The sequence below is a fragment of the Macrobrachium nipponense genome, chromosome 19 (genome assembly GCF_015104395.2).
Source record: "Macrobrachium nipponense isolate FS-2020 chromosome 19, ASM1510439v2, whole genome shotgun sequence".
NCBI lineage: Eukaryota > Metazoa > Arthropoda > Malacostraca > Decapoda > Palaemonidae > Macrobrachium > Macrobrachium nipponense.
In genome coordinates this window covers 59036154-59051236 of record NC_061088.1, presented here as the reverse complement: position 1 = coordinate 59051236, position 15083 = coordinate 59036154, and the positions used below count along the sequence as shown (strand labels likewise).

Genomic DNA, 15083 nt, shown 5'->3' with positions numbered 1-15083 from the left:
TCTCAAAGAACCTAAACATTCCAAATTTGCTATGTATAGAATTTAATAAGCATAATTAACTTACCCTCCATACTCGATAAAAAACAAGTGCCATTTTGCACAAAAAATCAGTATTTCTAAATCTAAATCGCTGTTACGACAATGGACTGCACAAACTAACCATTGTATTTCAGAGTCAGCCAGTGAACCACCTGAGCAGCAGATGCAGATGAGGTTCTCAATTTGTCATCCAGTACATAAAGCTCATTGTTTATCAGACTTTGCAGTGGCATGACAGACATCATCAAACAGTGTATATAACGATCATGAGCCTCTCCATCTGCTAATCTGGCTTGGGTTAGGATTCCTCGCTGGGTGGTGCATTCAAACAACTCCTTGAAATATACAAAAAATCTATGTACTTTATGACATATAAAGAATTATCCTTGCTTAACTTTTTTACATGTATCACTAATCACACATCCTTATGAGTATCAACTGTGAGAGAGCATTTTACTAAATATGATTTATTAAATTCTAAAAGTATTTTTCCTAACACACGAACCTAAATTTCTACACAGATTTAACTTTGAGCAAGAGCTGGATACAGCCATTCAAACTAACTGAAAACATAGTTCACTATCAACATGTAGGAGGAACCCACATACACCTGTCAGTCTACACTCCACTCTGCCTTCCTGCCCAGTAAAGAACATCAGGTTTGTTAGGAAAAATTCAAATAATTTTAAAATCCGATATTTGTGCCTACACAAATACAAACCTTCATTCTTTATATAGAATACAAAATATCCGATATCTGTGCCTACACGAATCCAAACCTTCATTCTTTACACAGAATACTTACCTGCTATCTGGGTAGTCTCTGAACCAACTGATAGGTTCCTCCAAAACTAAAAATATCATATAGTCAACCATCGCTATTCACAGACACGATTCGTGGACTGGCCTATTCGCGGATTTCACTGATGGCAGTATAGACCGATTATTCACAGAATATTAGACTATTCGCAGGATTTTTCACTGACAAATATTAAAAAATTACTGTATTGTCATATCAATTCATGAATAAATGCACTTTTTGTAATAAAATTATTTAAAAACAAAGGTATAAACATTTTTAGAGGCTTTTTGTGTTTTAACTATCAAAAGAGGCTGTTTTAAGGATTTTTTTAGGGGTTTTTAAGTATTCGTGGATTTTAGCTATTTGCTGAAGGTCTGGTACCCATCCCCTGTGAATACGGAGGGTCTACTGTATTCCTGGTCTGCAAAGGATGGATAACCCCACATCTCTAGCTTGATGCACACATAGGATGCTGCAGCTGCTAGACTTTACACCATTAAGTATGTAATGGGTTTGTGAAGCAATAACTTAATCAGGATGCAAAAACCTTAAAGTAACATGTCAAAGACAATAAAAGTAAAAAATTAACCAATAGGTTTGTTTTATTTCTATCCTCCTCTCCCCTTGCCATGAAAGGAGGGGGAGTTTCATCCATTAGTAACCATGAAGAGACTTGTGCCCAGTAAAATAGCTAACCTGATGTAAACAGAGTACCACTAAGGATGCTTCCTTGTGAAACTCCATTTTCAAATAGATTTAAGATGGCCAGGTATGTTATTAATATGTTTTTAATATCACATACCTACATGTACTGCTGAATGCCTTCTGAATGTCAAAAAAGGGATTGTGACAAAGGAAAAATCTATTTCTGGGCAAGGGCCCGTGTCGCCCAGTGAAATCCCCCCCCTGTTTTCTCTCCCACCCTTGTGCCCAAGCTTGGTCTTCTAACTTCAAGGATGGCCACTAGAGGCGCTGGTGTTGGCGTGGAGGAGCAAGTAGTAGTAGTTGCTGGCGCGGGCTGTGTACCAGCTCTCTCTAGCAGGGGGATTTTGGTGGAGGAGAGGTCTAAATGACAAGAGGTCCGTGGTAGTGGTTTCACTCGCCCCAGTACCATACCGACACCCTCTTTTTATTTATGGTGAGCGAGTCAGAATGCTCTGACATCCCCCTTTTTTAGTTTTCTCTGGTAATGTTGGCATTATTTACCTTAGAAATATGAACTGAAAGGATATTTCACTGGGCGACACGGGCCCTTGCCCAGAAATAGATTTTTCCTTCGTCAAAATCCCTTTTCTGGGCTCAGCCCGTGTCGCTTCGTGAAATAGTACCAGAGAATTAGCCACAAGCTTGGGGAAAAGGTAACAGTATAAGGTAATAAGAAAACACGAAAAAACATAAGATGAGTATAATATAGAGTAAACATTACAAAGTTATCGTATAAATACTTAAACTAACTTATAGTAACTTATGTTAGCCTTAAAATAAGTAATAGGACTTAACAGTATACTTATGCTAACTTACGATAATTTAAAACTAGAATGATACATTATATACAGTTGTGAGTAACCCTAGCATAAAAATAAGGGAAAACATCATGATATAGCCTTTTGGCAGCTAAGGCTCAAAACAGGGTAGAGCCTGGTGGCAGGATCACAGGAAAAATGTTAGTGAGGCAGGTAGAAAGGAGATCTGGATCTAAGACTAAAACTACTTAGGCAGTGTCAGGAGAAACTGTGTTTCCCGCTGCCACTGCCGAAAATTTAAGAAATTCTAAGGATTTCAGGTAGTGATGTCTGAATACTGTCGGCGACTTCCAGCCTGTATACTTCTATAGATCGTTGAAATTCATGTGTTGGAAATAATTAATTGAGGTGGCTACTGCCCTGATGTCGTGGGCTTTGGGAAATGAATCAGGGTTGGCTTGTTTGATAAAGTATAGGATATGTTGCCTAATTCCTTTTAAGGAAATAATGCCACCTTTCTCTCTTATGAATAAGGGACCTGAGGACCTAGAAGATGTCCTGGACATATAGGCTCGTAAGGGCGTCAATGGACATAGAGAAGGGTCTTGAGGAAGAAGGAGGATCTTCCAACGAGCCCATCTCATTAAAGGATCCTCATTTTTGGCCAAAAAACTACAATCTGGGGATAGAAGAACTTCTCCTGATGGAAGAAATTCGATATGGCCAGAGTCTCTAGAGAGAGCCGACAGTTCAGATTTACTGGCTCCTGAAGCCAGGCTTAGCAGAAATAATGTTTTCCTTAGGAGTGGTATATAGCTACATGAATCGTTGTCAGTATCTGAAGCCAGCTTGAGAACATCATTTAAGAACCATGATATTGAGCTAGGTCTCTCTGATGGTCTGAGCCTAGCACAAGCTTTAGGAATAGATGAAAAATAAGAGTCTGTTAAGTCTATCTTGAAGCCAAACTAGACGATTTTCTTTAAAGCTGACTTATTGGTAGTAATAGTACTAGCTGCTCAACCTTTTTCAAATAAGGATCTGAAGAAGGAGATAGCCAGATTAGTAGTCATGGTTCGAGATTCTGTTTCCTTAAGGAAACTTGCTAGCTTTTTAACAGCTGCGTCATACTGACGTAAAGTTGATTCTCTTTTATCCAGTTCTAAGAAAAGGATATTTTGAGGGTCAATATTTGCATCTCTTTTAGCTGCAAACTTCATGAAGTCCATAAAGTTAGGGTTTTGAGAATTCCTGAGGAAGCGAACACAGTCCTCATTTGTACTGGTTGAGATAGCTTGGGATTGGGAATCCGTTGAGGCCGGAGACCCAATTCCAGAAGAGGGAACCAGTTGCTCTTGGGCCAATCCGGGGCTACTAGAGCAACTTGCCCTTTGAAAGACCTGAGTTTGTTCAGGACTTTCAACAGAAGATTCACTGGAGGAAAGATGTATATCTTCTTCCACTGATTCCAATCTATGGACATGGCGTCTGTGGCATAAGCCAGAGGGTCCAGGTTGGGGGCCACATAGCACAGGAGCTTGTGGTTCGATTGTGATGCGAAAAGATCAACCTGGAGGCCTGGGACCTTTTGGCATATCCACTGGAATGCGTGCCTGTCCAGAGACCACTCCGATTCTAGAGGAACTGAGCGAGACAGGGCGTCTGCTATCACGTTCCTTACTCCCGCCAGATGAGTGGAGGATAGATGCCATTTGTATTTGGCTGCTAGTGAGAAAATGGCTATCATGACGTGGTTCAAGTGACTTGATTTGGATCCTCCCCTGTTGATGCAGTGTACTACTACTGCACTGTCCAATACCAGCTTGATGTGGGATTTTTTGGCTGGTAGAAGCCTCTTCAATGTGAGGAATACTGCCTTAGCTTCTAATACATTCATGTGAAGCTGGCGGAACTGAGGTGACAAAGTCACTTGTACTTTCCTGAATTGGGAGTATCCTCCCCACCCGCTTAGAGAAGCGTCCGTGTGGATAACCAACGCCGGAGGGGGAAATTGAAGAAGGATCGACTTGGATAGGTTCTTGACCTCCGCCCAGGGGAGGAGTCATTTGCGGAGAATCGGCGGGATGGCTGACAACTTGTCTCGAGATTTGTTGTTTGCTCTTGAGCGCCAGACCCGGTTTATATCTTTCAGCTTTGCCTTCAGCAGAACATCTGTAACTGATGCAAACTGGAGAGAGCCTAGGATTCTTTCCTGGTTTCTCCTTGATGTTAGTTTGCATTTGAGGAATTGACTTGTTGCTTTGGCTATTTCCTTCCTTTTGACCAATGGAATTGACAGAGTGTGGGAGTTCAGGTCCCATTGAATGCCGAGCCATTGAAAGCGGGAGTCCGGCGTTAGCCTGGACTTGGTCTTGTTTATTTGGAACCCCAGATGTTCCAGAAACTGTATTACTTTGACCGTAGCTTTGTGGCATTCTTTGACGGTTGTTGCCCAAACGAGCCAATCGTTCAGATACGCTACCTACCATTATTCCCTGGGATCTTAGTTGTTGAACTACTAATTCTCCCACCTTCGTGAATACCCTGGGGGCCACATTCAACCCGAAGGGCATCACTTTGAAGGAGAATGCCTGGTTTCCCAGTCTGAAGCCTAGGTACGGGCGGAAGTGTCTTGCAACTGGGATATGATAGTATGCATCTGTAAGATTGATAGAGGTGGTGACGACCCCACAGGGAAGTAAAGTCCGCACCTGCGAGATAGTCAGCATTTTGAACTTGTCGCAACGAATGAATAAGTTTAGACGAGACAAGTCTAAGATTATTCTTCGTTTGGTTGAGCCTTTCTTTGGCACGCTGAACAAGCGCCCTTGAAACTTTAAATGTTTGACTCTTGATACTACCCCTTTCTGAAGGAGTTCTTGTGCATACTCCATCAATTCCTTTGTTGGTTTTTGAAGGAAGGTCTTGGATGGAGGGGGACCTTTGTTCCAACTCCATCCCAGTCCTTTGGACACAATACTTTGTGCCCAATTGTTGAATCCCCATCTGTGGCGATAGAGGAACAGTCTCCCTCCTACCTGAGAGTTCTCACTGACTTGGGGCAGGGCGTGATCCACGTCCTCCCCAGAAGTGCTTGCCTCTGCTAGGTGCTCTTCCGCCACCTCTTTGGCAAAATTTACCTCTGGCCCTACTTCCTCTTCCAAACCTATTAAAGGCTTGGAACGCCTGACCTTCAAAGACTGGGTTGAAGGCCGGAGATACTGTGTATGAGGTAGAGGGCTGATTCTGTGAGGTCAGTAGGAGTATTGGCTGGGACTGGTTCTCAGAGGTGGAAGGTTGAACCATCTGGGACACTGGCACAGCTTGTACCACCTGTTGTTGCCGAGCAGCCTGGAAAGGTGGGAACTTCCTAGGCTTTTTCAGCTTCTTTGAAGCTGAGGAAGTAGGTTCGGGCTTCCTCTTAGCTGACAGGCCCCAGCGGACCTTAAAGCTCTGGTTAAGCCTTGTTGCTTCGTGCTGGACCTCATTCACTACAGCCTCTGGAAAGAGGTCAGCACCCCAGATTAAAGACGCAATAGTTTATTGGGCTCATGACGAATAGTCACCTCTTGCAGTACATGTTTCCTGCAGTTGTGTCTTGCTATGGCAAAGTCGTACAGATCACACTGAATGGTGTGTGTCTGTGCTTTGGCCAGAAGCTTAAATAGAGGTTCCGTCCCGTACGTCACCGCGGCAACCTCCGGCATCACTAGGGCATTTAAGGTCCTCCCTAACCTAGTCCTAGCATCGAATTCTGCTTGGATGAGATTATCAGAAAGCCTAGGAAGTCTCTCGACAAATTGTGCTATTGCACAATCTGGCTTGAGCTTCCCTACTGTGAAAGTAGCTGGGAGATCCGTCCAAAGGTCTTCGGTTCCCGGAAGAAGAAGTAATGTTGGCTCCGTCTCCCTAAGTTGGGGCATAGGCTCGTCTTTCATGGCGGCCTGTAGAGTCAACTCTGCTAGCTTTGTGGTGAAGGGGATGGGTGTTTCTCCCTCTGCCACAAAGATAGTAAAGGGGCTTTTGAAAGCCTGAAGCTTGATGTTCACACACTCCCAATCTTCCAAGCTCCAGAGCCACTCCCTTTGGGCTTGATCCCGGCTGTAAATCACCGTTTCTTTCGGGATCCTATCCTCCCTTCTCATTGCAGCCTCTGTCAGACGGGCATAGCCAATAAATGGTGGTTGGAGGTTGGCGTGGTGAAACTCGAAGTCTTCTAATCTTCGAGTACCGCAATCCGGCAACATCAGCATGCCGTCTTTAAAGGGAGCATATGATGAAACCCTCCGTCGTGAAGGGAGGAAGGGAATCATAGTCCGGCATGGGTTGCACCGCCATGCCGGACTGTGGGAGAACTGCTGCGGGATTCTCCCTGAGGCCCGCCCTCAGATTCTCTTGGTTTGTCAGTCTCTCCGAAATGCTTCGGATCGACTGACCTGACTCCTCGAACGAAGTGGAGATGTGCGAAAACATCTCCTCGAACTTGTCGTTAACTAGGTTTCCGACCAAGTTCCCCATTTGCTGCATTATATTTGCAGTAAATGCCTCGGTATCAAAGGGACTAGGGTCCTTGATAACCATAGGAGTCTTGGGACGTGTCCCGGTAGAAGTTGAAGGCTCAGGCTCCGTAGAAGCTCGGGCCTTATCCTTCGAGGACTTGCTTCTGGACCCTTTCGAATGCGAAGTAGAATAGGACTTCGACTTTTCTGCTCCGGGGTGGTAAGACGGAGACATATGAGATGCGGAAGACGTGGCCTTCTTAGACGACATCTTCTCTAGGGTCTTCAACTCCCGCTTCCCTTTCACCTTAGGGATAGCTGAAGTGGATTTCAGCCTAACCGAAATTTCACTCTCCGAAAAGCCTTGGAAAGAAGTAGAAGAATAATTAGGGGATGAAGATCCAGAAGGACCCAAGGGAAGCCCTTGAGCCCCCAACAAACCTACCTCAACTGACAAATTACCTGAGTCACCTACCGCCATTGGCTCTAAATTCAGGTCCAAAGTAGCCCCGTCATCCGCGATCTCAGGATTGCCTTGGGCTGCCAGCGCTTGCGCCACTTGCTGCTGAATGGCAGAGACGTAAGGGGCCGCCGCTGCCGGGTCGACGTAACCAGTTGATTTCCCGCCCGGGAAGAGGCGGACAGCCATACTCTTGTCCAGGATGTATGGCTGCCCCTTAGACACGTTCTTCCCGAACCCGCCGACCCAGACCCTCAGGGTTGCTGACGCGGCGTCTTTCACGGCGGTAGCCTGGAAGAGAGGGTCATTGTAATCCTTACAACGAGCCCCAAAGTTATACGATTAATTATCTAAAACTAAATATCGTTTATATCTCTTATAGGACTGCTTGAATAATCAGTTATAAGCAATGTATTCCGGTATATACTTACGCCGGAGGAAAACTGATCCACCAAATCGTAGCATATGGAGCAGGCTTCGTGATGCCATACCACCATGTCACCATGGCGGATGGCGCAGGGGGCGTGAGTCCGGCAGACCTCGTGGCCACAGGGGTCCTGCAATATGGCATTGCAGCCGGGTTCCTGGCAGTTGGTAGCCTGTAATTGAACAGATACATGAGTATCGGCGGTTACTAACAGGACTAGCCCGTTAAGAGATATAATACTCCGCTATATGCCGGAGTGAAAAATTTAGGTATTAGCCCTCTCCTGTTCTCCTGTAGAGATATGTCCGTGAAGCCTGGTATACTAGTCAGATAGTTAACGGGGCACCGGAGTAAGGAGTTTCACCAAACTAGCCATCAGTCTATACGCCGGGGTGAGGAGTACAAGGATGGCGGAGGAACATGAGAGGGTTAATCCAGAAAAGACATAACAAGGATAGGTGGAGCGCAGCTCCGCCGTATAAAAATTTCGCAGGCAGGAGGAGAACCCGGTTGGTGAGCAGGCACTCCACTGGCTTAGCGGAATATACAAACATAATGATAACACCAAATGATAATAATAGGAACATAAACGTATATATATATATATAGATGCATGTAGTGGTGCTACTCTCCGTCACCCTCTAGAAGAACTGGGGGGGCCAGCTGAGCCCGCCACTGGCGCGGTGGGTAGGCAGGGGGGTGACTGGGGTAGGAGAGAGCTAAGGAGGGACCCGAGGAAGTCCGAGTACAAGCGAGCGAGGTGGCCAACCCAACCCGAGCGTACAAGAGACCCCCTCATGGAACCCAGGGTGAGAACGGTATGAAGAGCCAAACTCAGGAACCACCCCCGTGACTCCCGTATCCTCTCTGGGGAGAGAGGAGGAGGGGAGGAGAGCCCGGATGGTTGCCGTGGCAACCGTGAGCGAGCGCGACCTGCCTTCCCACCCGCGTAGGGGAGAGGGAAGCAGGGAGGGGGACTGAGCTGATGGCTCGTGGCGATCGTCTGGCCCACCGCGAACGTGGTAGGACCACGCGGACAGATAGACCAGGCGAACTGAGATAGCCTAGGCTAGCACAAACCGTCTCCTACATGCGATATAAATAAAACACAGTTATCAAAACAGAAAGGAAGGGAATCATAAGACAAAGGGAAAGCAATGTCCTAGAGAAGCTAGGCTAATCTACCTGGAAGGTAGGAAGCCCAACTACTCGGGAGCTGGCCTCTGCCGATACGTAGAAACGGAGGGCGACGGCCAGGGTGGTAGGACTAAAAAAGAGAGAGAGGGGCATACGACCCCACATGCCTAACAGAACTAGACAAAGGCACATGTATGCATGAACACTGAGCTAAGACATAAAGGCATAGGATTCCCATAAAAGTAAAATACAAATAGCACATCTTGCACCACATGTAGAAATAAGCATAAATACTGCGCAGACATAGCTACAACTGTATGGGAAACCGAAGGAGCTAGACATGAATCACATGAGGCGAGCCAGTATGGCGAGCCTGAAGCCATGTCGCAGGAGGCACCGTAATAATACCTAAACAGCAGTAAAACGGGTCCTACCTGGCTAAAATTACGTGAAACACTTAGGCAGTACTTAACTTAGCTGCAGCGATGGCTTGAAGTTCCATAGTACAAAAAAATCCCAAAACAGAAGCACAAAAGCACTGTGAGAGAAAAACATGTGTGCAGGATGCTGCTAACGGAAGGGATGGCCGCTAGAGGCGCTGGTGTTGGCGTGGAGGAGCAAGTAGTAGTAGTTGCTGGCGCGGGCTGTGTACCAGCTCTCTCTAGCAAGGGGACTTTGTGGAGGAGAGATCTAAATGACAAGAGGCCCGTGGTAGTGGTTTCACTCGCCCCAGTACCGTACCGACACCCTCTTTTTATTTAGGGTGAGCGAGTCAGAATGATCTGACATCCCCTTTTTAGTTTTCTCTGGTAATGTTAGCATTATTTACCTTAGAAATATGAACTGAAAGGATATTTCACGAAGCGACACGGGCTGAGCCCAGAAAAGACAGCTACTGTAACTTGCTTTCTTTCAAATCCTCTATGCACGTGGACTAACAAATTAGAGAATCTAATGTAGATCTACTAAGTCATGAACCAAACTGGGTAGGACTCAGAATTTTATTTTCACGAATGTGCTACGTAAGTCAGTGTAAAATATTGCATCAGAACGTTTTTTTTATTAGCGAAAGTGTTTATGGAAAGTGGCATTTTATTAGCAAAAGTGTGTGTGTTAAGTGGTATTTGTTCGTGAAAGGCTGGCTTTTTGTTTCCGCTTAGTCTACCATGTCGCATTGAGTGTGTGAGGTGGCTTATGGCTTATATGCAAAATGGTTGTTCGATGAGTAAAGAATTACGTATTCGTTTGTTTCTTTTGATGCTGGCCTGTTTATTGCATCAGATGTAGTTTAGGTGGGCAAGTGTTTCAAGTTTTGAGTTTTCCACTTTTGAGCATGAGCAGTACATCAGATTTTGGCAGAATCTTCAGTTGGGATCTCACTGCTGTGCCATACTGTTTAGGTGGAATGTTGCCACTTTAGGCTAGTACTAGGAAATTCATTCCCAGAGGTATTTCCGATTAAAGAGCCACTGCCGCTAAGTCATGCGTAGTGTACATTCACGCAGCAGCTACCTAACCCACCACCCTATTCCTTACCATAGTTATGTTACAAATTACGTTAATGAGAATAGGACTGATATACTTTTATGAGAATAGGACTGATATACTTTTACATTACAGGTAGTAGTCGACTTACTACCGCAATTGGTTACAAACAACCAGTCATAAATCGATTTGGACATAAATCGGCCCATGTTAATTTACTGTAAGAATATTATACTAGCGTAGCCTACACTAGAGTAATCTGTATGATATTTATATATAGGGTAGCCTAGCCTACACTACACAGCATACTTTAAGTTCAACACAGCAAAACAAACCTTCGCTATTGCCCTCAGCTGATTTCCAAAACAAAACAAAAAATTGATTGCTATGTTTGCATTTTATAATACAAACAAATAGTAATATGAAAATACATATATTATTCGATGCAGTGAAGTAAAACAAAACTTTTTAAAATTTCTATGGAAAAAAAGCATATCTATTATGTTTGTATTTTATCATATGATACTAATATATGATGATTATTACATACTCGAATTTTATATCTCATGCAAGATGCGACCCCCTTAAAATTAGCTCCAAAATTAGGGCTTCAAAAGTCACATGATATGCGAGTATATATGGTATATACACTAATTACAAAATTTGTATGTGATATTATTTTAGAGAAATAACCTTTCCATATAAACAGAGTACAGTGGGCCCCCCTATTCGCGTTCTCCGGATTCGCAGATTTTTCTCAGGACCATATCTACCCATTATTTGCAGTGAATTCGCCTATTCGCGGGATTTTCAGACGATAAAGAATCACTAATTAGTTTATTTTGATGTTATTTTCATGACTAAATACATTTTTATGATACAAAAATGATTTACTAATTTTAAAATATTAATATTGATCAATATTGTATTATTAAGTTTAATAAGGTTAAAAGATATCACATAATAACTAATAATTTCTCTCTCTCTCTCTCTCTCTCTCTCTCTCTCTCTCTCTTCTCTCTCTCTCTCTCTTACAGGGATGTATGCTTTTTGTATGATAAATGATTTACTAATTTTCATATATTAATATTAATGTAAAGAGCAATCACTTCAATAAAGAAAATACTACAGTAAATTAGTAAGATTTTAGTTTATAAATCTTAAAAATTATGTAAGAATGAAGGAAATCCCAGTCTTCAAGCATCTTTCTTTCGAACTCCAGGTCTCTCTCTCTCTCTCTCTCTCTCTCTCTCTCTCTCTCTCTCTCTCTCTCTCTCTCTCTCTCTCTCTCTCTTTACTGAGAAGAGAGATTTTTATGGTACAAGTATGTATAATATGTTTATTAATATTTTCATATGATAATAATAATAATAATAATAATAATAATAATAATAATAACTGTAATTACAAAAATCATATGTGAAAGTATTTCAAATACTACGATAATCTCTCTCTCTCTCTCTCTCTCGTCTCTCTCTTCTCTCTCTCTCTCTATCTCTCTCACAGAGATGTATGTTTTTTGGATGATAAATGATTTACTAAATTTCAAATATCAATATTAATGTAAACAGCAATAATATAAATTCATTAAAGAAAATACTAAAGTGAATTAGCAAGATTTTAGTTTATAAATAAAATTAACTATGTAAGAATGAAAGAAAATGCATTTTACCCCGTGTCTTGTCTTTGAACTCCATGTAGCCAAGCTGAGTTGGCTGGGGTCCAACAACTGTCAAATTTTTCAAGTAATGTGTCAGGAGGAGGAGTGTGTGTTGCCCTCTCAGGATCATGAATATTCTCTCTCTTTCTCTCTCTCTCTCTCTCTCTCTCTTTTACTGAGATGAGAGAATTTCTATGGTACATGTGTATGCTAATTAACCCTTAAACGCCTAAGGGGTATAATAAAAATTGTCTCCCGTATGCCTGAGGGGTCTCGGAGTGAGCGCCAAAGCGGAAAAAATATATTGTTTTTTAAATCACAGCGCTCTTAGTTTTCAAGATTAAGAGTTCGTTTTTGGCTCCTTTTTTTTCATTGCCTGAAGTTTAGTATGCAACCATCAGAAATTAAAAAATATCATTATCATATATAAATAATGCGATATATAACGTGAAAACCAAATTTCATATATAATTGAATTCAAATCGCACTGTGAGCAAAACGGTTAAAGCTAACGAGTTAATTTTTTTCGTTGTATTGTACACTAAATTGCAATCATTTTGGTATATAACACATTGTAAAATTATCAAAGCAACACAGAGAAAATATTATCACAATATGATGTATGAATTTGTAACGTGCGGACGTAAAAAATTTTTTCAAAAATTCACCATAAATCTAAATATTGTTCTAGAGACTTCCAATTTGTTTCAAAATGAAGATAAATGATTGTATATTACTATACTGTAAGATTTTTAGCGTACAATTGCAGTTATTTACTATTTCGGACGAGTTAAAGTTGACCAAATGTTGAATTTTTTTATACAAATATTTCGAAAATGAGAAAAGCTACAACCTTCAATTATTTTTTGTTGTATTCTACATAAAATTGCACACATTTTCATATATAAAACTCTATGAAACGCCTAATATGAAACGGAGCAAATATTCTGAGAATGCAACGTACGCATTTCGGCGATTTGCGGCGGAGAATCCGCGCGCGGAGGGAAGGAAAGTTTTTTTTTTTCTAATTCACCATATATCTAAATATTGTGCTAAACACTTCAAATTTGTTTCAAAATGAAGATAAATGACTGAATATTACTAGACTGTAAGATTTTTAGCTTACAATTGCATTTTTCGACCATTTTGGTAGAGTCAAAGTTGACCGAACGTGGTTTTTTTTCTATTTATCGTGATTTATATGCAAATATTTCGAAAATGAGAAAAGCTACAACCTTCAATTATTTTTAGTTGTATTCAACGTGAAATTGCGCACATTTTCATATATAAAACTTTATGTAACGGCTAATTTAAAATGGTGCAAACCATAAATTCACCATAAATCGAAATATTGTGCTAGAGACTTCCAATTTGTAGCAAAATGAAGGTAAATGATTGAATATTACTAGAATATAAGAGTTTTAGCTTACAATTGCATTTTTCTACCATTTTGGTAGAGTCAAAGTTGACTGAAGGTTGAAATTTTGCCACTTATCGTTATTTATATGGAAATATTTCAAAACTGATAAAAGCTACAACCATGGGTTGTTTTTAGTTGTATTGTGCGTGAAATTGTGCACATTTCCATATATAAAACTTTATGTAATGGCTAATTTAAAATGGTGCAAACATTACGACAATCGCACATATGATTTTTTCGGAAGAGTTACCGCGTGGACATAAGGAAAAAGTTTTTTTCATAAATTCACCATAAATCAAAATATTGTGCTAGAGACTTCCAATTTGTTGCAAAATGAAGGTAAATGATTGAATATTACTAAAATAAAAGAGTTTTAGCTTACAATTGCGTTTTTCGAATATTTCGGTAGAGTCAAACTTGACCAAAGGTATAAATTTTGGCACTTATTGTTATTTATATGAAAATATTTCAAAACTGATAAAAGCTACAATCATGAGTATTTTTTAGTTGTATTCTACATGAAATTGCGCACATTTTCATATATAATACTCCATGTAACGGGTAATTTAAAATGACGCAAAAATTATGTCAAGGTGACAAAATAATTTCTGAGATGTGTCACTGATACTTTTTAGTGCGATAAGAAAGAAATTCGCGCTTCTACACCTGCGTAATGATTGTAAACAAAACAACACCTTAAGCCGTGAACTCCCAGCATCCCCCAAGGCGAGTGATTCAAGAGTTTTTGGCTGGTAGGCCTATAAGTATTTTTCCGCAAATTTTTTTAAAAACTTTTCTATGTCGACGTAAAATACGTCCAATCAGCACCCGACAGACAATTTATCTCGACGTAAAATACGTCCAATAGGCGTTTAAGGGTTAATATTTTTGCATAATAATAATAGTAATATAACTAATTTCAAAATTCATATGTGATAGTATTTTAATGATGTACAATAATCTATCCATTTCAGTCTTTTAAATAAGAATAACACCCCCTCCCTCTCTCTCTCTCTCTCTCTTTTGCCACATGAGATAGTATGTCCTAGTGGTAACTCTCGCCCTCAGTTTGGGCTGGAAGTGTATGTATAAGTACATCTTTAAGGACATTACTACATTTTATGGTAAAATAATAATATACAGTGCTAGTTTACAAATAATACTAAGTTTAATAATTAAACTCTCTCTCTCTCTCTCTCTCTCTCTCTCTCTCTCTCTCTCTCTCTCTCTCTCTCTCTTTCTTACGTATGTTTATTTGTTTTGTAGTGTAAATAAATTATTTACCTTATAACTAATTTTCAAATATTAATAAGATTAATTAAAAATAGCGATTCCCAGTCTTTTTATCCACTTGGAGGATGGTGGGCGGGGGAGTAAATGACAGTTTGATACACGAATTGGCGGAAGGGAAGGAGTCGGATTCTAGGAGTTATTCTCTCTCTCTCTCTCTCTCTCTCTCTCTCTCTCTCTCTCTCTCTCTCTCTCTCTCCATTATTCCATAATTATTCTCTCTCTCAGAAATAATTCATAATTTCACTATTGATGGTCAGGTATATGATGTTGCCATTCATTGGTCTCTCTCTCTCTCTCTCTCTCTCTCTCTCTCTCTCTCTCTCTCTCTCTCTCTCTCTCTCTCTCTGTCTGTGTTATTTGCTGTAGGTATATATTTTTAATGGTAAAATGTTTAAGAA

General features: G+C 41.1%; 1 protein-coding gene across 1 annotated transcript in view; it reads right to left on the bottom strand.

The window, feature by feature from the left end:
• LOC135211839 (nudC domain-containing protein 1-like) overlaps nucleotides 1-15083 on the bottom strand; it is a 285976-nt gene that overhangs the window by 208797 nt on the left and 62096 nt on the right. The window contains exon 4 of the mRNA XM_064245051.1: nucleotides 161-374. Within this exon, the coding sequence (XP_064101121.1) occupies nucleotides 161-374 (214 nt within the window). The remainder of the gene's footprint in view (nucleotides 1-160; nucleotides 375-15083) is intronic.